The sequence below is a fragment of the Mytilus edulis genome, chromosome 11 (assembly GCF_963676685.1).
Source record: "Mytilus edulis chromosome 11, xbMytEdul2.2, whole genome shotgun sequence".
Lineage (NCBI taxonomy): Eukaryota > Metazoa > Mollusca > Bivalvia > Mytilida > Mytilidae > Mytilus > Mytilus edulis.
The window spans coordinates 32,523,296-32,547,885 of NC_092354.1; the positions used below are offsets into that span (position 1 = coordinate 32,523,296).

The following is a 24,590-nucleotide window of genomic DNA, read 5'->3' on the forward strand; positions in this document are numbered from 1 at the left end:
ATATTTCCTACAAATTTTAGTTTTTTCAGTGTAAGATCCCTATCTGTACAATTAAGGGCAGAAATGACAACTTTATTATCTTTGGCATTTACTAATGCATTGGATATTAAAATTCCTTGCTTTGCTAGATGTGCATTAGGTTTTATTAACATGTTATTTTACAATCTATATTTGGCACCTACCACTTGAGGGGTCACCCACTTTTTACTGCTCTTTGGTGTATCTTCCTTTTCTGTCTGAGGGGCATAAAAAAACATCACCCTCAATCTAATAAAAAAGCAAAAGTTCCTTTGAGACACGATGCAAGAAAACCCTAGATAACAGATTCAACATCAAAAGACTTAAAAAGAACACTGCCGTGTCAGATTGTATACCGCTGTTCAAAACTCATAAATCCATGGACCAAAAACAAAGTCGGGGTAACAAACTAAAACCGAGGGAAACATCTGACGAATTCTTTAGGGGTCTGTTTTTTTTGGGCCGTTGGATTGAAACTGGAGATCTCCATTTGTATTTTTTTGCAAGGTGCGTCTCTTCTGGAGCTCTGATATCTCTCCGTTGTCAAAAGGTAGTTTAGTTGGAAGAGACAGAAGACGAGGTGGTTGTTTTAAAATGTGAAAAATGTGGATATGAAGAAAAGGATATGGAGAAATTTATATATCATGAGTGCATAGAAGAAAGTTAATATTACAAATTTACTTTTGCATTGTATTAGGCAGCAACCATTTGATTTTCGGGGGGGGGGGGCTATGGACTTTTTTTGTAGAAAAAAATAATTTGTTTTTGACCCTGAGAAAAAAAATGTTTGTTTCACCCTCAGCTGCCACTAACGTAACGGTACCCAAATTGCACCGAGTACCCAAATTGCACCTATTAAGCCAAAATAGTAAAAATAATCTTACAAGATTTCCTAGAGACCGTAAACAATTTGTATTTTTATGATTTGATACTATGCACATCTTTCAACATAGGTAAAACTATTTAGATATGCACAAAACGTTCACAGTATTTATCAACAGGAGAAGTGTTTACTGAAAAAGCAAAATGTACTGAAACGTCGCATGGCGACGTCATCAAAACGTCATCTTTTTAAAATGATCAAATACAATATGTTACAAGTATCCATTTAAAAAAATTAAAGAGGGAAGCATGGACTAATATCCAATTGTTCAAAATATTTAAAGAAATTAAACAAAAGCTCTGTTATTAGAATTTTGACAGTGCGAATTTAAGCATGGATGCAATTTGGGTACTCCTCATTTCAGAATCATTGATGGTTTGGAGGTCAGTTTAGACCAATTTTTCTATGATTCCATATGGATTAAAAATCAAATTGGTGTACCTATATAATAAAGAAGGATACGGCTACAAAATAAACACAGAATGGAAATTTTTGTCTTTATCATAAAAAAAACGTAGGTGAAAAAACTGTCATAATAGGTGCAACTTGGGTACCGTCACGTTATATGTAATGCTAAAATTGAAAGAAAAAAATCCATAGCCCCCTAGAAAATCAAATGGTTGCTGCCTTATAACTTGATTGATATTGATAAGGATGGTAATAGGTAGAGAGTTATTTTTACACTTTTTTATTCCATGTCGTGCAGGGGCGAATCTAGTCCAAATAATTATGACGTTTTGAAAAGCTATTATACTTTTTTTCGTTGACGCCTTACCAAATACAAAAGGGGGGCGGGGGGTCCAAACATATGTTCCCCATACAAAAGCATTAAAGTAGTCAAAACAAAAGGGTGCGGGTGACACGATTTTTATATCAACAACAATTCCAAATAACAGAACGTAAACACTGGTAAATAAATGAGCGAATAATAAAAACAAGACTAAGAAGTATATACCTGCATTAAAACACAAGATAATGTGAAAAAGACGTGCACGAAAAAAGTACTTGTGCCAACCCTCATGTACCTGTTTACAGGAATGATTGAATACAAAATTTGCAATACATTGTATATTGAATTCACATAGATGATAACTTCTTTCTGGTAGAGATAAATAAGGCCACACTTAAAAATATTTTGGTTTGCCCAAACCCTACCCAAAGGTTGAGACAGTGGGTAGGTAGGTAGGCATTTTTTATTTTTTTTTCAAAAAAAGAAATTGAGGTATCAGATGTTTATTAGTCTTCATGCCTATTTGATTAAAAAAAAACTTCTTCAAATCAGGACATAAAAAGAATTTGAGTAGGCAGCTTTTTTCTGGGTAGGTAGCGTTTGGGCAAACAAATCTATTATTTATTATGGCCTAATACATGTAGTTTAAAGTAAGGATGCAGGATTTTGTCCTTACTTGGATGGTCTTGAGGTTTAAGTTTAGCAATAACTATATATTGAAATGTGCATTTTTTTCTCATTGTTTCATAGACAAACTTATTGCAGTTTGAATTTTGTATATATATATTTCTTGTAGGTGTAGATACCAGTTGGAGTAATGTAGAAGGTCTATTTCATAGTCTGATGAAAAATGGCACAATAAATGATTTTATCAAATCTTTACCAACTCATGAAAAGGATCCAACGTACAAATATGGAGAATTTGTAAATGTCGAAATGTACAGACAAGTGCTGCATGTTGTTGACAAAGTTGACAGGGATTCCAAACTTTCTTTAAAAATCATGCGCCACTTTGGTGGTCTTATGTCTGGCAAACATCAATTACAAAGAACCGTTGAGTTTATTGGTGAACAATTGATTACAGGTACATGTATAATTAAATTTTGTTTTATTAGGGTAGATCAAACATTTGCATCAAATATTAGTTGCAAGATATAGCAAGAACTAAGTTTAGATGTATGTTGAAAATGAGAATTATTACATATACATGTATGAGTAAACAACACGGCTATACATATATTATCGACTGGTCATGCTGGTAGGTGAACTACATGTACTTTAAAGTATCGGTCATTTATTTTTTGTCTTATGAACCTGTACATGTATCTCCAGTTCTGAATGTTTTCTATTATAGAAATGAATGTTGTTTTGTGAAAATTTATACGAAATAAATGCAAGTTATGATCACATTTATCATAAAGCTTTTGTTTAAAATTTTGTCAAAATAGCTGATCAATTTCACTTAATCTGTAATGTCACAAGGTTGCAAATCAGTAGGCTTAAATTTAGTTTGAACTTTTTTCGTGGTAATTACATCATAGAAAACTTGTTTTGCTACTGCTCCTACTTATATGTAAACCTCAGATCTGTGTACGGCCTCAAATCTGTGTCCGTTTCTCAAATCTATGCCCCATCGTGACTTCAATCGCTAATCTGTCCGCAAAAATTATTAGGCCTCAAATCTGTGTCTGATTTACAATCGTGACGTCATTCGCAAACATGTGTCCCTTAAAAAAGATAAGGCCTCAAATCTGTGTAATGTTTTAAATCTTTTCCATTTTTTTCGCCATGCGCCAATTTATGCCCGTCTAATAAGTTCGGCCTTATACATGTTATAGGTTTTTAATTTTATTTCCCATAATTCAATATTAAGTTGGTATGTGTTCTCCACATAGATCTGCCGGGTCTTGGCAGATTTTTTGGTAAATTTTGAGTTGCTTCAATATTTTTAATGTTTACAGATGTTCAACATAAATTATCTAATCAAGAAATAAAATAAAATTACTACCAATCAAGTTATCCTCTTCAACAGGCTTCTGCACCTTCACATTCAATTCTGTTTCTATAGCTGAAAGATAATTGATGCATGCACACAAATAATGCCCATGACAACCTGTCTTTATTGTTTCAATCAAATCTCTGACATTAACAATTAACAAGTGGTTGCATTTTCATCTGACAACACTTTGGAGGTTACTTAAATGAGAGAATGGAAATGTTTTCCATTCATAAACGGTTAACAGCGTTGTTGTTAATAAATATAGAGTAACATCACAATATTAAATATAAAGTTTCAACGTCTATTGTTTGGCAATGTCTCTGAACAGTTCATTTCTCCATTTGTTTTCAGCTATTTGTCTCCTAATTTCTCTGTTTTTTGCTTCTAGTTTCCGTCTTCTTTCTCTATCTTTTAGTCTGCTTCCTGACTCCTTGATTATGATATTCTCCAACTTGTGTTTCGCCGACTCACGCAACCGTCCATTGAGTTACACAACCACCGTAGAAGGGATTCTACTTCTGGGTGGGTCTCTGGAATCAGTTGCAACACCAACGGAGGCAGATCTGTAATTGATGTCTGAGTTTCACTGCTTGTTGTCTTACAACCAGATTAGTTGTTTTGCTCTGTTGTCAGGTTTTCATTACTTGAAATTGTTGAGGTACAACCAGAATGGTTGTTTGCAGGATGCCCAGAATAGGCATTTTATGTTTCCGGCTGGCTTCTGTTTTTATATTCTGCAAGAGAAATTCTTGATGTTAAGGAAAATGGGGTTCGATCAGGAAATATAGGAAGGTCTGGTAGTGGAAGTAATGGCGGTCTTGGTGTTTCTGGAAATTTTGGTGGAAGATTTTCGACGAAAGATGGTGAAGTGGTGATATATAGTGTAGTGATGATAGATGGTGTGCTGGTGATAGATGGTGTATCTGTGTTACCCATAGTGGTAAAAGTATTGGTGAATGATTGGTAGAGGTTGTTGTTGTTGCTAATTTGGTCCAGCCACGAAAAATAAAAACACCAGGATCAACAATTCCTTTATTTTCTCTGACCTCTTTCTTACAGCTGGTTAATTGAGTTTCCAGTTTAAGAACATTTTCAATGTCATGAACTTTTTTAAGATGCTGCTTCATATCAGCTTTCCTTCTACATACTGACTTGCACATTCTCTCAGGGCAACTGTAATTGATAGTTACATCTAAATGAATTATCAAAAAAGCGGTAAAATTTACTGAAAAATGTGACAAATTCTTAATATTTGTATGGTTGGTTCAAGTTTACTTCTTAGACAATTGTCAATACATATCAGAAAATTATCTTGATCAAATAACCGATTTAAGGTAAATTAAATACAGTTATCAAAAAAATGTCAAATTTACGATAAAATGTGCCAAAAAAAAAACAATATAATAAAGTTAGGTCAGGTGTACATTCTATGCAAATATCTATAAAATATGGTCGATTTAAGGTAACATTTAAGTGAATTATCAAAAAAGCGGTAAAATTTACTAAAAAATGTGGCAAATTCTTTATACTTGTGTGATTGGTTCAAGTTTACTTCTTGGACAATTGTCAATATACCAATACACCGAAGATAGGGTAGGTATACATTTTATGCAAATATTTATAAAATATGGTCGATTTAAGGTAACATCTAAATGAATTATCAAAAAAGCGGTAAAATTTACTGAAAAATGTGGCAAATTCTTAATATTTGTGTGGTTGGTTCAAGTCTACTTCTTAGACAATTGTCAATACATATCAGAAAATTATCTTGATCAAATGACCGATTTAAGTTGCATCAAATACAATTATCAAAAAAATGTCAAATTTACGGTAAAATGTGCCAAAAAACACAATATATCAAAGTTAGGTTAGGTGTACATTCTATGCAAAAATCTATAAAATATGGTCGATTTAAGGTAACATCTAAGTGAATTATCAAAAAAGCGGTATAATTTATTGAAAAATGTGGCAAATTCTTGGTATTTGTGTGGTTGGTTCAAGTTTACTTCTTAGACAATTGTCAATACATATCAGAAAATTATTGTGATCACATGACCGACTGTCAATAACAACAGGTAGACCATGCTATAAGATAAACAGTGTCCCTATCATACTTGACTTGTTGTTTTCTGCCAATAACAACAGGTAGAATATGATATAGGGACATACAATGTCACTTTCATATTCTACTTGTTGTTTTCTGACATTTACAACAGGTAGAATATGATATAAAAGATACATTGTCCCTATCATATTATAATTGTTGTTTTCTGCCAATTACAACAGGTAAAATATGATCTAAGACAAACAATGTCCCTATGATTTTTTACTTGTTGTTTTCTGCCAATAACAACAGGTAGAATATGGTATAAGACATACAATGTCCGTATTATATTCTACTTATTGTTTTCTACCGATAACAACAGGTAGAATATGATATAAGACAAACAATGTCCCCATCATACTTTTACTTGTTGTTTTCTGTCAATAACAACAGATGGACAATGTTATAAGACGTACAATGTACCTATCATACTTTGCTTGTTGTGTTCTGATAATTACAACAGGTAGAATATGATATAAGACATACAATGTCCCTATCATTTTACACTTGTTGTTTTCTGCCAATAACAACAGGTAGAATATGGTTTAAGACATAAAATGTCCCTATCATATTCGACTTGTTGTTTTCTGCCAATAACAGCAGGTAGACTATTATATAAGACATACAGTGTCCATATCATAATTAACTTCTTGTTTTCTGCCAATTACAACAGGTAGAATATGATATCAGACATTCAGTGTCCATATCATACTTTACTTGTTGTTTTCTGCCAATTACAACAGGTAGAATATGATATAAGACATACAATGTCCCTTTTATATTCTACTTGTTGTTTTCTGCCAATTACAACAGATAGAATATGATATAAAATATAAAGTGTCCCTATCATATTATACTTGTTGTTTTCTGCCAATTACAACAAGTTAAATATGATATAACACATATAGTGTACCTTTCATACTTTGCTTGATGTTTTCTGCCAATTACAACAGGTAGAATATGACATAAGACATACAATGTTCCTATCATATTCTACTTGTTATTTTCTGCCAATTACAGCAGGTAGAATATGATATAAAAAATACAGTGTCCCTATCATATTATACTTGTTGTTTTCTGTTAATTACAACAGGTAGAATATGATATAAGACATACAATGTCCTTATCATTTTATACTTGTTGTATTCTGCCAATAACAACAGGTAGGATATGATATAAGACATACAATGTCCCTATCCTATTCTACTTGTTGTTTTCTGCCGATTACAACAGGTAGAATATGATATAAGACAAACAATGTCCCCATCATACATTTCATCATACATTTACTTGTTGTTTGCTGTCAATAACAACAGGTAGACAATGATATAAGACATACAGTGTCCCCATCATACTTAACTTGTTATTTTCTGCCAATTAAAAATTGCAAAATATGATTTAAGACATAAAATGTTCCTATCATATTCTACTTGTTGTTTTCTGCCAATTACAGCAGGTAGAATATGATTTAAAACATACAGTGTCCCTATCATATTCTACTTGTTGTTTTCTGCCAATTACAACAGGTAGAATATGATATAAGACATACGATGTCCCTATCATTTTATACTTGTTGTTTTCTGCCAATAACAGCAGGAAGAATATGATATAAGACTTACAATGTTCCTATCATATTCTACTTGTTGTTTTTTGCCAATTACAACAGGTAGAATATGATATAAGACATACAATGTCCCTTTCATATTCTACTTGTTGTTTTCTGCCAATTACAACAGGTAGAATATGATATAAGACATACAATGTCCCTATCATACTTTTACTTGTGTCATACTTTACTTGTTGTTTTCTGCCAATTACAACAGGTAGAATATGATATAGGGACATACAATGCCACTTTCATATTCTACTTGTTGTTTTCTGACATTTACAACAGGTAGAATATGATATAAAAGATACATTGTCCCTATCATATTATAATTGTTGTTTTCTGCCAATTACAACAGGTAGAATATGATATTAGACAAACAATGTCCCTATGATTTTATACTTGTTGTTTTCTGCCAATAACAACAGGTAGAATATGGTATAAGACATACAATGTCCGTATTATATTCTACTTATTGTTTTCTACCGATAACAACAGGTAGAATATGATATAAGACAAACAATGTCCCCATCATACTTTTACTTGTTGTTTTCTGTCAATAACAACAGATGGACAATGTTATAAGACGTACAATGTACCTATCATACTTTGCTTGTTGTTTTCTGATAATTACAACAGGTAGAATATGATATAAGACATACAATGTCCCTATCATTTTACACTTGTTGTTTTCTGCCAATAACAACAGGTAGAATATGGTTTAAGACATACAATGTCCCTATCATATTCGACTTGTTGTTTTCTGCCAATAACAACAGGTAGAATATAATATAAGACAAACAATGTCCCCATCATACTTTTACTTGTTGTTTTTGTCAATAACAACAGATGGACAATAATATAAGACATACAATGTACCTATCATACTTTGCTTGTGGTTTTCTGCCAATTACAACAGAAAGAATATGATATAAAACGTACAGTGTCCCTATCATATTATACTTGTTGTTTTCTACCAATTACAACAGGTAGAATATGATATGAGACATACAATGTCCCTATCATATTCTACTTGCTGTTTTCTGCCAATTACAACAGGTAGAATATGATATAAGACATTCAATATCCCTATCATACTTTTACTTGTTATTTTCTGCCAATTACAACAGGTAGAATATGATATGAGACATACAATGTCCCTATCATATTCTACTTGTTGTTTTCTGTCAATTACAACAGGTAGAATATGATATAAGACATACAGTGTCCCTTTCATATTCTACTTGTTGTTTTCTGCAAATTACAACAGGTAGAATATGATATAAAACATACAGTGTCCCTATCATATTATGCTTGTTGTTTTCTGCCAATTACAACAGGTAGAACAGGTAGAATATGATATAAGACATACAATGTCCCTATCATATTCTACTTGTTGTTTTCTGCTGATTACAACAGGTAGAATATGATATATGAAATACAATGTCCCCATCATACATTTACTTGTTGTTTTCTGTCAATAACAACAGGTAGACAATGAAATAAGACATACAGTGTCCCCATCATACTTAACTTGTTGTTTTCTGCCAATTAAAAATTGCAAATTATGATTTAAGACATAAAATGTTCCTTTCATATTGTACTTGTTGTTTACTGCCAATTACAACAGGTAGAATATGATATAAGACATACAATGTCCCTTTCATATTCTACTTGTTGTTTTCTGCCAATTACAACAGAAAGAATATGATATAAAACGTACAGTGTCCCTATCATATTATACTTGTTGTTTTCTGCCAATTACAACAGGTAGAATATGATATGAGACATACAATGTCCCTATCATATTCTACTTGCTGTTTTCTGCCAATTACAACAGGTAGAATATGATATAAGACATTCAATATCCCTATCATACTTTTACTTGTTATTTTCTGCCAATTACAACAGGTAGACTATGAAATAAGACATACAATGTCCATATCATATTCTACTTGTTGTTTTCTGCCAATTACAACAAGTTAAATATTATATTACACATAAAGTGTACCTTTTATACTTTGCTTGATGTTTTCTGCAATTACAACAGGTAGAATATGATAAAAAAAAATACAGTGTCCCTATCATACTCTACTTGTTGTTTTCTGCCAATTAAAACAGGTAGAATATGATATAAGACATACAATGTTCCTATCATATTCTACTTATTGTTTTCTGCCAATTACAGCAGGTAGAATATGATATATGAAATACAATGTCCTTATCATTTTATATTTGTTGCTTTTCGGCCAATGACAACAGGAAGAATATGATATAAGACATACAATGTTCCTATCATAGTCTACTTGTTGTTTTCTGCCAATTACAGCAGGTAGAATATGATATAAGACAAACAATGTCCCTATCATACTTTTACTTGTTGTTTTATGTCAATAACAACAGTAAGACAATGATATAACACATATAGTGTATCTATCATACTTTGCTTGTTGTTTTCTGCCAATTACAACAGTTAGACAATGATATAAGACATACAGTGTCCCTATCATACTTTGCTTGTGGTTTTCTGATAATTACAACAGGTAGAATATGATATAAGACATGCAATGTTCCTTTCATATTCTACTTGTTGTTTTCTGCCAATTACAACAGGTAGAATACGATATAAGACATACAATGTCCCTATCATATTCTACTTGCTGTTTTCTGCCAATTACAAGAGGTAGAATATGATATAAGACATTCAATGTCCCTATTATACTTTTACATGTTATTTTCTGTCAATTACAACAGGTAGACTATGATATAAGACATACAGTGTCCATATCATACTTAACTTGTTGTTTTCTGCCAATTACAACACGTAGAATATGATATCAGACATGCAGTGTCCATATCATACTTTACTTGTTGTTTTCTGCCAATTACAACAGGTAGAATATGATATAAGAAATACAATGTCTCTGTCATAATTTTACTTGTTGTTTTCTGTCAATAACAACAGGTAGACAATGATATAAGACATACAATGTCCCTCTCATACTTTAATTTTTGTTTTCTGCCAATTACAACAAGTAAAATATGATATAACACATATAGTGTACCATTCATACTTTGCTTGTGTTTTTCTGTTAATTACAACAGGTAGAATATGATATAAGACATACAGTGTCCCTTTCATATTGTAGTTGTTGTTTTCTGCAAATTACAACAGGTAGAATATGATATAAAACATACAGTTTCCCTATCATATTATACTTGTTGTTTTCTGTCAATTACAACAGGTAGAATATGATATAAGACATACAATGTCCTTATCATTTTATACTTGTTGTTTTCTGCCAATAACAACAGGTAGAATATGATATAAGACATACAATGTCCCTATCATATTCTACTTGTTGTTTTCTGCCGATTACAACAGGTAGAATATGATATAAGACAAACAATGTCCCCATCATACATTTACTTGTTGTTTTCTGTCAATAACAACAGGTAGACAATGATATAAGACATACAGTGTCGCCATCATACTTAACTTGTTGTTTTCTGCCAATTAAAAATTGCAAAATATGATTTAAGACATAAAATGTCCCTTTCATATTCTACTTGTTGTTTATCTCAGATGGTGCCATTAAAACAAAATACATATATGGTTTGGCGATATCTGGCCACAGCTTTTATTCATAATATGATAGATTCATACAATATATAATATATATATATAGATAGATAGACCATAGACCATGTATATGTAGATAGATCTATGGTCGGTTACCCGAAGATAATATGGCAACCAGGTAGATAGATAGATGTGAAGATAGATATATATGAAAATGTAAAGATGCACCGTGGGATACACTGGTGCTTTAAATTTAGAAAACACCGTGGGATACACAAGTGTAGTCTGTATTATCCAAAAACCTAAAATTTCATAGTTAACATTAAGATTCTATGCAGCGAATTCTGCCATTTACGGGAATATATTTATGATGCTCAAAGTTCAAATAAAAGTCACTTTTCTCAACAGCAAACGAGTTAACATCATCAGTCAAATCTGTATCATCACTATCACCGACACAAACCTGAAAAATAAATACAAAAGAGCAGTATCTTGTTCAATAAAAAGGAATGGGAGGGCGGGTTTTCAAGTTTACCGCTTACAAAATTTAAACAGCTTGCTTGCTGCGAGGAAATTCTAAAAAGGACTAAATGACGTCACAGAATATATCGTCACACATGTTGGGTAAATCTAAAACATGAGACACAATCCGTGAGTGGCCCCGGCGATAACTGAATTTAAGTCTATTAACTTAAATTCCATTATCTCAGATGGTGCCATTAAAACAAAATACATATATGGTTTGGCGATATCTGGCCACAGCTTTTATTCATAATATGATAGATTCATACAATATATAATATATATATATAGATAGATAGACCATAGACCATGTATATGTAGATAGATCTATGGTCGGTTACCCGAAGATAATATGGCAACCAGGTAGATAGATAGATGTGAAGATAGATATATATGAAAATGTAAAGATGCACCGTGGGATACACTGGTGCTTTAAATTTAGAAAACACCGTGGGATACACAAGTGTAGTCTGTATTATCCAAAAACCTAAAATTTCATAGTTAACATTAAGATTCTATGCAGCGAATTCTGCCTCATTGACGGAGGAAAACAGAGACTCTGTCAACTGCCATAAAAAGGGCGGTTCGCTGCAAAGCTGTGAACCAGATATGAGATAACTACAGATAGGTAGATAAATAGATATTTTTATTTAACGTACAACTTGGTAAATATATAAATATATATATATATATATATATTAAATAATCTAGATAGATAGATAGATATTATTTAACGTACAACTTGGTAAATATATAAATATATATATATATATTAAATAATCTAGATAGATAGATAGATATTATTTAACGTACAACTTGGTAAATATATAAATATATATATATATTAAATAATCTAGATAGATAGATAGATAGATATTATTTAACGTACAACTTGGTACATGTATATATTAAATAATCTAGGTAGATAGATAGCTATTTTATTTAACGCACAACTTGGTCCATATATATGATAAATGTCTAGATAGATAAATAGATATTTTTATTAAAAGTACAACTGGTACATAATATATGTTAAATAATCTTGATGAAGATTTGTGAACAACAAATTTTACCTACACAGATAAAAATACTTACCAAAACTACAGCAAACCACAAGATAGTTGATTGTATTTGTATATCATAAAATATAGTATTATAGTATATCAACAAATAATATAAAGAAATATATACCCATAGGCAGTAGACGATCTGTCAATACTCAATTTCAATCGTATAAGATATGGGGGAAAAGTAATATATAAAAAAAATTAAACTAAAAACAAATTAAACTCCTCGTGCATCTAATTTATGTAGAAATATACAATGACGCATGGTAAACATGTTTATAATCTGCAAATCTTAGGACAATGTTGCATCTAATTACTCACACTTGTAAAAATTAAATAATTATAAAAATGGAAACGAATAATCCATTCATGGGACCAATTTCTCATTCAGTCTTTGCATGTGCTCTCCACGTGGCGATGCAATATGGTTAAAAAATGGATCGATAAAACGAATTCTTTCTAAGATTAGTACTTCTAATAAACATTAGGAGCATGAGTCAGGTTATAACCATACAAATTCTTACAGTAGTTTACTTTATCATTTCAATTTTCAAGTTTACCGCTTACAAAATTTAAACAGCTTGCTTGCTGCGAGGAAATTCTAAAAAGGACTAAATGACGTCACAGAATATATCGTCACACATGTTGGGTAAATCTAAAACATGAGACACAATCCGTGAGTGGCCCCGGCGATAACTGAAGTTAAGTCTATTAACTTAAATTCCATTACTGCCAATTACAACAGGTAGAATATGATATAAGACATACAATGTCCCTTTCATATTCTACTTGTTGTTTTCTGCCAATTACAACAGAAAGAATATGATATAAAACGTACAGTGTCCCTATCATATTATACTTGTTGTTTTCTGCCAATTACAACAGGTAGAATATGATATGAGACATACAATGTCCCTATCATATTCTACTTGCTGTTTTCTGCCAATACAACAGGTAGAATATGATATAAGACATTCAATATCCCTATCATACTTTTACTTGTTATTTTCTGCCAATTACAACAGGTAGACTATGAAATAAGACATACAATGTCCATATCATATTCTACTTGTTGTTTTCTGCCAATTACAACAAGTGAAATATTATATTACACATAAAGTGTACCTTTCATACTTTGCTTGATGTTTTCTGCCAATTACAACAGGTAGAATATGATATAAGACATACAATGTTCCTATCATATTCTACTTGTTGTTTTCTGCCAATTACAGCAGGTAGAATATGATATAAAAAATACAGTGTCCCTATCATACTCTACTGTTGCTTTCCGCCAATTAAAACAGGTAGAATATGATATAAGACATACAATGTTCCTATCATATTCTACTTATTGTTTTCTGCCAATTACAGCAGGTAGAATATGACATAAAACATACAGTGTCTCTATCATATTCTACTTGTTGTTTTCTGCCAATTACAACAGGTAGAATATGATATTAGACATACAATGTCCCTATCATTTTATACTTGTTGTTTTCTGCCAATTACAACAGGTAGAATATGATATGAGACATACAATGTCCCTATGATATTCTACTTGTTGTTTTCTGCCAATTACAACAGGTAGAATATGATATAAGACATTCAATATCCCTATCATAATTTTACTTGTTATTTTCTGTCAATTACAGCAGGTAGAATATGATATAAGACATACAGTGTCCCTTTCATATTCTACTTGTTGTTTTCTGCAAATTACAACAGGTAGAATATGATATAAAACATACAGTGTCCCTATCATATTATGCTTGTTGTTTTCTGCCAATTACAACAGGCAGAATATGATATAAGACATACAATGTCCCTATCATATTCTACTTGTTATTTTTTGCAAATTACAGCAGGTAGAATATGATATAAAAAATACAGTGTCCCTATCATACTCTACTTTTTGTTTTCTGCCTATTAAAAATTGCAAAATATGATATAAGACATACAATGTCCCTATCATATTCTACTTGTTGTTTTCTGCCAATTACAACAGATAGAATATGATATAAAACATACAGTGTCCCTATCATATTATACTTGTTGTTTTCTGCCAATTACAACACGTTAAATATGATATAACACATATAGTGTACCTTTCATACTTTGCTTGATGTTTTCTTCCAATTACAACAGGTAGAATATGATATAAGACATACAATGTTCCTATCATATTCTACTTGTTGTTTTCTGCCAATTACAGCAGGTAAAATATGATATAAAAAATACAGTGTCCCTATCATACTCTGCTTGTTGTTTTCTGCCAATTAAAACAGATAGAATATGATATAAGACATACAATGTTCCTATCATATTCTACTTGTTGTTTTCTGCCAATTACAACAGGTAGAATATGATATAAGACATACAATGTCCCTATCTTTTTATACTTGTTGTTTTCTGCCAATAACAGCAGGAAGAATATGATATAAGACATACAATGTTCCTATCATATTCTACTTGTTGTTTTCTGCCAATTTCAGCAGGTAGAATATGATATAAGACAAATAATGTCAATATCATACTTAACTTGTTGTTTTCTGCCAATTAAAAATTGTAAAATATGATATAAGACATACAATGTCCTATTCATATTCTACTTGTTGTTTTCTGCCTATTACAACAGGTAGAATATGATATAAGACATACAATGTCCCTTTCATATTCTACTTGTTGTTTTCGGCCAATTACAAGAGGTAGAATATGATATAAGACATTCAATGTCCCTATCATATTCTACTTGTCGTTTTCTGCCAATTACAACAAGTTAAATATGATATAACACATATAGTGTACCTTTCATACTTTGCTAGTTGTTTTCTGCCATTTACAACAGGTAGAATATGATATAAGACCTATAATGTCCCTATCATATTCTACTTGTTGTTTTCTGCCGATTACAACAGGTAGAATATGATATAAGACAAACAATGTCCCCATCATACTTTTACTTGTTGTTTTCTGTCAATAACAACAGGTAGACCATGCTATAAGATATGCAGTGTCCCTATCATACTTGACTTGTTGTTTTCTGCCAATTACAACAGGTAGAATATGATATAGGGACATACAATGTCCCTTTCATATTCTACTTGTTGTTTTCTGCCATTTACAACAGATAGAATATGATATAAAACATACATTGTCCCTATCATATTATAATTGTTGTTTCCTGCCAATTACAACAGGTAGAATATGATATAAGACATACAATGTCCCTATGATTTTATACTTGTTTTTTTCTGCCAATAACAACAGGTAGAATATGGTATAAGACATACAATGTCCGTATTATATTCTACCTATTGTTTTCTGTCGATAACAACAGGTAGAATATGATATAAGACAAACAATGTCCCCATCATACTTTTACTTGTTGTTTTCTGTCAATGACAACAGATGGACAATGATATAAAACATACAATGTACCTATCATATTTTGCTTGTGGTTTTCTGATAATTACAACAGGTAGAATACGATATAAGACATACAATGTCCCTATCATACTTTGACTTGTTGTTTTCTGTCAATAACAACAGGTAGACAATGATATAAGATATACAATGTCCCTATCATACTTTACTTTTTGTTTTCTGCCAATTACAACAGGTAGAATATGATATAAGACATACAGTGTCCCTTTCATATTCTACTTGCTGTTTTCTGCCAATTACAACAGGTAAAATATGATATCAGACATACAGTGTCCCTATCATACTTTACTTGTTGTTTTCTGCAAATTACGACAAGTAGAATATGATATAAGACATACAATGTCCCTATCATACTTTACTTTTTGTTTTCTGCCAATAACAACAGGTAGAATATGATATAAGACATACAGTGTCCCTTTCATATTCTACTTTTTGTTTTCTGCAAATTACAACAGGTAGAATATGATATAAAACATACAGTGTCCCTATCATATTATACTTGTTGTTTTCTGCCAATTACAACAGGTAGAATATGATATAAGACATACAATGTTCTTATCATTTTATAATTGTTGTTTTCTGCCAATAACAACAGGTAGAATACGATATAAGACATACAATGTCCCTATCATATTCTACTTGTTGTTTTCTGCCGATTACAACAGGTAGAATATGATATAAGACAAACAATATCCCCGTAATACCTTTACTTGTTGTTTTCTGTCAATAACAACAGGTAGACTATGATATAAGACATACAGTGTCCCTATCATACTTAACTTGTTGTTTTCTGCCAATTAAAAATTGCAAAATATGATTTAAGACATAAAATGTCTCTTATATATTCTACTTGTTGTTTTCTGCCAATTACAACAGGTAGAATATGATATAAGACATACAATGTCCCTTTCATATTCTACTTGTTGTTTTCTGCCAATTACTACAGATAGAATATGATATAAAACATACAGTGTCCCTATCATATTATACTTGTTGTTTTCTGCCAATTACAACAAGTTAAATATGATATAACACATATAGTGTACCTTTCATACTTTGCTTGATGTTTTCTGCCAATTACAACAGGTAGAATATGATATAAGACATACAATGTTCCTATCATATTCTACTTGTTATTTTTTGCCAATTACAGCAGGTAGAATATGATATAAAAAATACAGTGTCCCTATCATACTCTACTTGTTGTTTTCTGCCAATTAAAACAGGTAGAATATGATATAAGACATACAATGTTCCTATCATATTCTACTTGTTGTTTTCTGCCAATTACAACAGGTAGAATATGATATAAGACATACAATGTCCCTATCATTTTATTCTTGTTGTTTTCTGCCAATAACAACAGGTAGAATATGATATATGACATACAATGTCCCTTTCATTTTATACTTGTTGCTTTTCGGCCAATAACAACAGGAAGAATATGATATAAGACATACAATGTTCCTATCATAGTCTACTTGTTGTTTTCTGCCAATTACAGCAGGTAGAATATGATATAAGACAAACAATGTCCCTATCATACTTTTACTAATTGTTTTCTGTCAATAACAACAGTAAGACAATGATATAACACATATAGTGTATCTATCATACTTTGCTTGTTGTTTTCTGCCAATTACAACAGTTAGACAATGATATAAGACATACAGTGTCCCTATCATACTTTGCTTGTGGTTTTCTGATAATTACAACAGGTAGAATATGATATAAGACATACAATGTTCCTTTCATATTCTACTTGTTGTTTTCTGCCAATTACAACAGGTAGAAAACGATATAAGACATACAATGTCCCTATCATATTCTACTTGCTGTTTTCTGCCAATTACAACAGGTAGAATATGATATCAGACATGCAGTGTCCATATCATACTTTACTTGTTGTTTTCTGCCAATTACAACACGTAGAATATGATATAAGACATACAATGTCTCTATCATACTTTTACTTGCTGTTTTCTGTAAATAACAACAGGTAGATAATGATATAAGACATACAATGTCCATCTCATACATTACTTGTTGTTTTCTGCCAATTACAACAAGTAAAATATGATATAACACATATAGTGTACCTTTCATACTTTGCTTGTGTTTTTTCTGTTAATTACAACAGGTAGAATATGATATGAGACATACAATGTCCCTATCATATTCTACTTGCTGTTTTCTGCCAATACAACAGGTAGAATATGATATAAGACATTCAATATCCCTATCATACTTTTACTTGTTATTTTCTGCCAATTACAACAGGTAGACTATGAAATAAGACATACAATGTCCATATCATATTCTACTTGTTGTTTTTTGCCAATTACAACAAGTGAAATATTATATTACACATAAAGTGTACCTTTCATACTTTGCTTGATGTTTTCTGCCAATTACAGCAGGTAGAATATGATATAAAAAATACAGTGTCCCTATCATACTCTACTTGTTGCTTTCTGCCAATTAAAACAGGTAGAATATGATATAAGACATACAATGTTCCTATCATATTCTACTTATTGTTTTCTGCCAATTACAGCAGGTAGAATATGACATAAAACATACAGTGTCTCTATCATATTCTACTTGTTGTTTTCTGCCAATTACAACAGGTAGAATATGATATTAGACATACAATGTCCCTATCACTTTATACTTGTTGTTTTCTGCCAATTACAACAGGTAGAATATGATATGAGACATACAATGTCCCTATCATATTCTACTTGTTGTTTTCTGCCAATTACAACAGGTAGAATATGATATAAGACATTCAATATCCCTATCATAATTTTACTTGTTATTTTCTGTCAATTACAACAGGTAGAATATGATATAAGACATACAGTGTCCCTTTCATATTCTACTTGTTGTTTTCTGCAAATTACAACAGGTAGAATATGATATAAAACATACAGTGTCCCTATCATATTATGCTTGTTGTTTTCTGCCAATTACAACAGGCAGAATATGATATAAGACATACAATGTCCCTATCATATTCTACTTGTTATTTTTTGCAAATTACAGCAGGTAGAATATGATATAAAAAATACAGTGTCCCTATCATACTCTACTTTTTGTTTTCTGCCTATTAAAAATTGCAAAATATGATATAAGACATACAATGTCCCTATCATATTCTACTTGTTGTTTTCTGCCAATTACAACAGATAGAATATGATATAAAACATACAGTGTCCCTATCATATTATACTTGTTGTTTTCTGCCAATTACAACACGTTAAATATGATATAACACATATAGTGTACCTTTCATACTTTGCTTGATGTTTTCTGCCAATTACAACAGGTAGAATATGATATAAGACATACAATGTTCCTATCATATTCTACTTGTTGTTTTCTGCCAATTACAGCAGGTAAAATATGATATAAAAAATACAGTGTCCCTATCATACTCTGCTTGTTGTTTTCTGCCAATTAAAACAGATAGAATATGATATAAGACATACAATGTTCCTATCATATTCTACTTGTTGTTTTCTGCCAATTACAACAGGTAGAATATGATATAAGACATACAATGTCCCTATCATATTCTACTTGTTGTTTTCTGCCAATTTCAGCAGGTAGAATATGATATAAGACAAATAATGTCAATATCATACTTAACTTGTTGTTTTCTGCCAATTAAAAATTGTAAAATATGATATAAGACATACAATGTCCTATTCATATTCTACTTGTTGTTTTCTGCCTATTACAACAGGTAGAATATGATATAAGACATACAATGTCCCTTTCATATTCTACTTGTTGTTTTCTGCCAATTACAAGAGGTAGAATATGATATAAGACATTCAATGTCCCTATCATATTCTACTTGTCGTTTTCTGCCAATTACAACAAGTTAAATATGATATAACACATATAGTGTACCTTTCATACTTTGCTAGTTGTTTTCTGCCATTTACAACAGGTAGAATATGATATAAGACCTATAATGTCCCTATCATATTCTACTTGTTGTTTTCTGCCGATTACAACAGGTAGAATATGATATAAGACAAACAATGTCCCCATCATACTTTTACTTGTTGTTTTCTGTCAATAACAACAGGTAGACCATGCTATAAGATATGCAGTGTCCCTATCATACTTGACTTGTTGTTTTCTGCCAATTACAACAGGTAGAATATGATATAGGGACATACAATGTCCCTTTCATATTCTACTTGTTGTTTTCTGCCATTTACAACAGATAGAATATGATATAAAACATACATTGTCCCTATCATATTATAATTGTTGTTTCCTGCCAATTACAACAGGTAGAATATGATATAAGACATACAATGTCCCTATGATTTTATACTTGTTGTTTTCTGCCAATAACAACAGGTAGAATATGGTATAAGACATACAATGTCCGTATTATATTCTACCTATTGTTTTCTGTCGATAACAACAGGTAGAATATGATATAAGACAAACAATGTCCCCATCATACTTTTACTTGTTGTTTTCTGTCAATGACAACAGATGGACAATGATATAAGACATACAATGTACCTATCATATTTTGCTTGTGGTTTTCTGATAATTACAACAGGTAGAATACGATATAAGACATACAATGTCCCTATCATACTTTGACTTGTTGTTTTCTGTCAATAACAACAGGTAGACAATGATATAAGATATACAATGTCCCTATCATACTTTACTTTTTGTTTTCTGCCAATTACAACAGGTAGAATATGATATAAGACATACAGTGTCCCTTTCATATTCTACTTGCTGTTTTCTGCCAATTACAACAGGTAAAATATGATATCAGACATACAGTGTCCCTATCATACTTTACTTGTTGTTTTCTGCAAATTACAACAAGTAGAATATGATATAAGACATACAATGTCCCTATCATACTTTACTTTTTGTTTTCTGCCAATAACAACAGGTAGAATATGATATAAGACATACAGTGTCCCTTTCATATTCTACTTTTTGTTTTCTGCAAATTACAACAGGTAGAATATGATATAAAACATACAGTGTCCCTATCATATTATACTTGTTGTTTTCTGCCAATTACAACAGGTAGAATATGATATAAGACATACAATGTTCTTATCATTTTATAATTGTTGTTTTCTGCCAATAACAACAGGTAGAATACGATATAAGACATACAATGTCCCTATCATATTCTACTTGTTGTTTTCTGCCGATTACAACAGGTAGAATATGATATAAGACAAACAATATCCCCGTAATACCTTTACTTGTTGTTTTCTGTCAATAACAACAGGTAGACTATGATATAAGACATACAGTGTCCCTATCATACTTAACTTGTTGTTTTCTGCCAATTAAAAATTGCAAAATATGATTTAAGACATAAAATGTCTCTTATATATTCTACTTGTTGTTTTCTGCCAATTACAACAGGTAGAATATGATATAAGACATACAATGTCCCTTTCATATTCTACTTGTTGTTTTCTGCCAATTACTACAGATAGAATATGATATAAAACATACAGTGTCCCTATCATATTATACTTGTTGTTTTCTGCCAATTACAACAAGTTAAATATGATATAACACATATAGTGTACCTTTCATACTTTGCTTGATGTTTTCTGCCAATTACAACAGGTAGAATATGATATAAGACATACAATGTTCCTATCATATTCTACTTGTTATTTTTTGCCAATTACAGCAGGTAGAATATGATATAAAAAATACAGTGTCCCTATCATACTCTACTTGTTGTTTTCTGCCAATTAAAACAGGTAGAATATGATATAAGACATACAATGTTCCTATCATATTCTACTTGTTGTTTTCTGCCAATTACAACAGGTAGAATATGATATAAGACATACAATGTCCCTATCATTTTATTCTTGTTGTTTTCTGCCAATAACAACAGGTAGAATATGATATATGACATACAATGTCCCTTTCATTTTATACTTGTTGCTTTTCGGCCAATAACAACAGGAAGAATATGATATAAGACATACAATGTTCCTATCATAGTCTACTTGTTGTTTTCTGCCAATTACAGCAGGTAGAATATGATATAAGACAAACAATGTCCCTATCATACTTTTACTAATTGTTTTCTGTCAATAACAACAGTAAGACAATGATATAACACATATAGTGTATCTATCATACTTTGCTTGTTGTTTTCTGCCAATTACAACAGTTAGACAATGATATAAGACATACAGTGTCCCTATCATACTTTGCTTGTGGTTTTCTGATAATTACAACAGGTAGAATATGATATAAGACATACAATGTTCCTTTCATATTCTACTTGTTGTTTTCTGCCAATTACAACAGGTAGAAAACGATATAAGACATACAATGTCCCTATCATATTCTACTTGCTGTTTTCTGCCAATTACAACAGGTAGAATATGATATCAGACATGCAGTGTCCATATCATACTTTACTTGTTGTTTTCTGCCAATTACAACACGTAGAATATGATATAAGACATACAATGTCTCTATCATACTTTTACTTGTTGTTTTCTGTCAATAACAACAGGTAGATAATGATATAAGACATACAATGTCCCTCTCATACATTACTTGTTGTTTTCTGCCAATTACAACAAGTAAAATATGATATAACACATATAGTGTACCTTTCATACTTTGCTTGTGTTTTTTCTGTTAATTACAACAGGTAGAATATGATATAAGACATACAATGTCCTTATCATTTTATACTTGTTGTTTTCTGCCAATAACAACAGGTAGACAATGATATAAGACATACAGTGTCCCCATCATACTTAACTTGTTGTTTTCTGCCAATTAAAAATTGCAAAATATGATTTAAGACATAAAATGTCCCTTTCATATTCTACTTGTTGTTTACTGCCAATTACAACAGGTATAATATGATATAAGACATACAATGTCCCTTTCATATTCTACTTGTTGTTTTCTGCCAATTACAACAGAAAGAATATGATATAAAACGTACAGTGTCCCTATCATATTATACTTGTTGTTTTCTGCCAATTACAACAGGTAGAATATGATATGAAACATACAATGTCCCTATCATATTCTACTTGCTGTTTTCTGCCAATTACAACAGGTAGGATATGAAAAAGACATTCAATATCCCTATCATACTTTTACTTGTTATTTTCTGCCAATTACAACACGTAGACTATGAAATAAGACATACAATGTCCATATCATATTCTACTTGTTGTTTTCTGCCAATTACAACAAGTTAAATATTATATAACACATAAAGTGTACCTTTCATACTTTGCTTGATGTTTTCTGCCAATTACAACAGGTAGAATAGGATATAAGACATACAATGTTCCTATCATATTCTACTTGTTGTTTTCTGCCAATTACAGCAGGTAGAATATGATATAAAAAAAAAAGTGTCCCTATCATACTCTACTTGTTGTTTTCTGCCAATTAAAACAGGTAGAATATGATATAAGACATACAATGTTCCTATCATTTTATACTTGTTGTTTTCAGCCAATAACAACAGGAAGAATATGATATAAGACATACAATGTTCCTATCATATTCTACTTGTTGTTTTCTGCCAATTACAGCAGGTAGAATATGGTATAACACATACAATGTCCCTATCATACTTTTACTTGTTGTTTTCTGTCAATAACAACAGTAACACAATGATATAACACATAAAGTGAACCTATCATACTGTGCTTGTTGTTTTCTGCTAATTACAACAGGTAGACAATGATATAAGACATACAGTGTCCCTATCATACTTAACTTGTTGTTTTCTGCCAATTAAAAATTGTTAAATATGATATAAAACATACAATGTCCCTTTCATATTCTACTTGTTGTTTTCTGCCAATTACAACAGGTAGATTATGATATAAGACAAACAATGTCCCCATCATACATTCACTTGTTGTTTTCTGTCAATAACAACAGGTAGACAATGATATAAGACATACAGTGTCCCCATCATACTTAACTTGTTGTTTTCTGCCAATCAAAAATTGCAAAATATGATTTAAGGTATAAAATGTCCCTTTCATATTCTACTTGTTGTTTACTGCCAATTACAACAGGTAGAATATGATATAAGACATACAATGTCCCTTTCATATTCTACTTGTTGTTTTCTGCCAATTACAACAGAAAGAATATGATATAAAACGTACAGTGTCCCTATCATATTATACTTGTTGTTTTCTGTCAATTACAACAGGTAGAATATGATATAAGACAAACAATATCCCCGTAATACCTTTACTTGTTGTTTTCTGTCAATAACAACAGGTAGACTATGATATAAGACATGCAGTGTCCCTATCATACTTAACTTGTTGTTTTCTGCCAATTAAAAATTGCAAAATATGATTTAAGACATAAAATGTCTCTTATATATTCTACTTGTTGTTTTCTGCCAATTACAACAGGTAGAATATGATATAAGACATACAATGTCCCTTTCATATTCTACTTGTTGTTTTCTGCCAATTACTACAGATAGAATATGATATAAAACATACAGTGTCCCTATCATATTATACTTGTTGTTTTCTGCCAATTACAACAAGTTAAATATGATATAACACATATAGTGTACCTTTCATACTT

The 24,590-nt window shown here is 31.1% G+C and overlaps 1 protein-coding gene across 1 annotated transcript in view; it reads right to left on the reverse strand.

The window, feature by feature from the left end:
• Positions 1 to 11,245: 11,245 nt before the first annotated feature.
• Positions 11,246 to 24,590, reverse strand: part of LOC139494191 (piggyBac transposable element-derived protein 4-like) — a 35,816-nt gene continuing 22,471 nt past the window's right edge. Inside the window, exon 2 of the mRNA XM_071282366.1 lies at positions 11,246 to 11,386. Coding sequence (XP_071138467.1) covers positions 11,246 to 11,386 — 141 coding nt within the window. The remainder of the gene's footprint in view (positions 11,387 to 24,590) is intronic.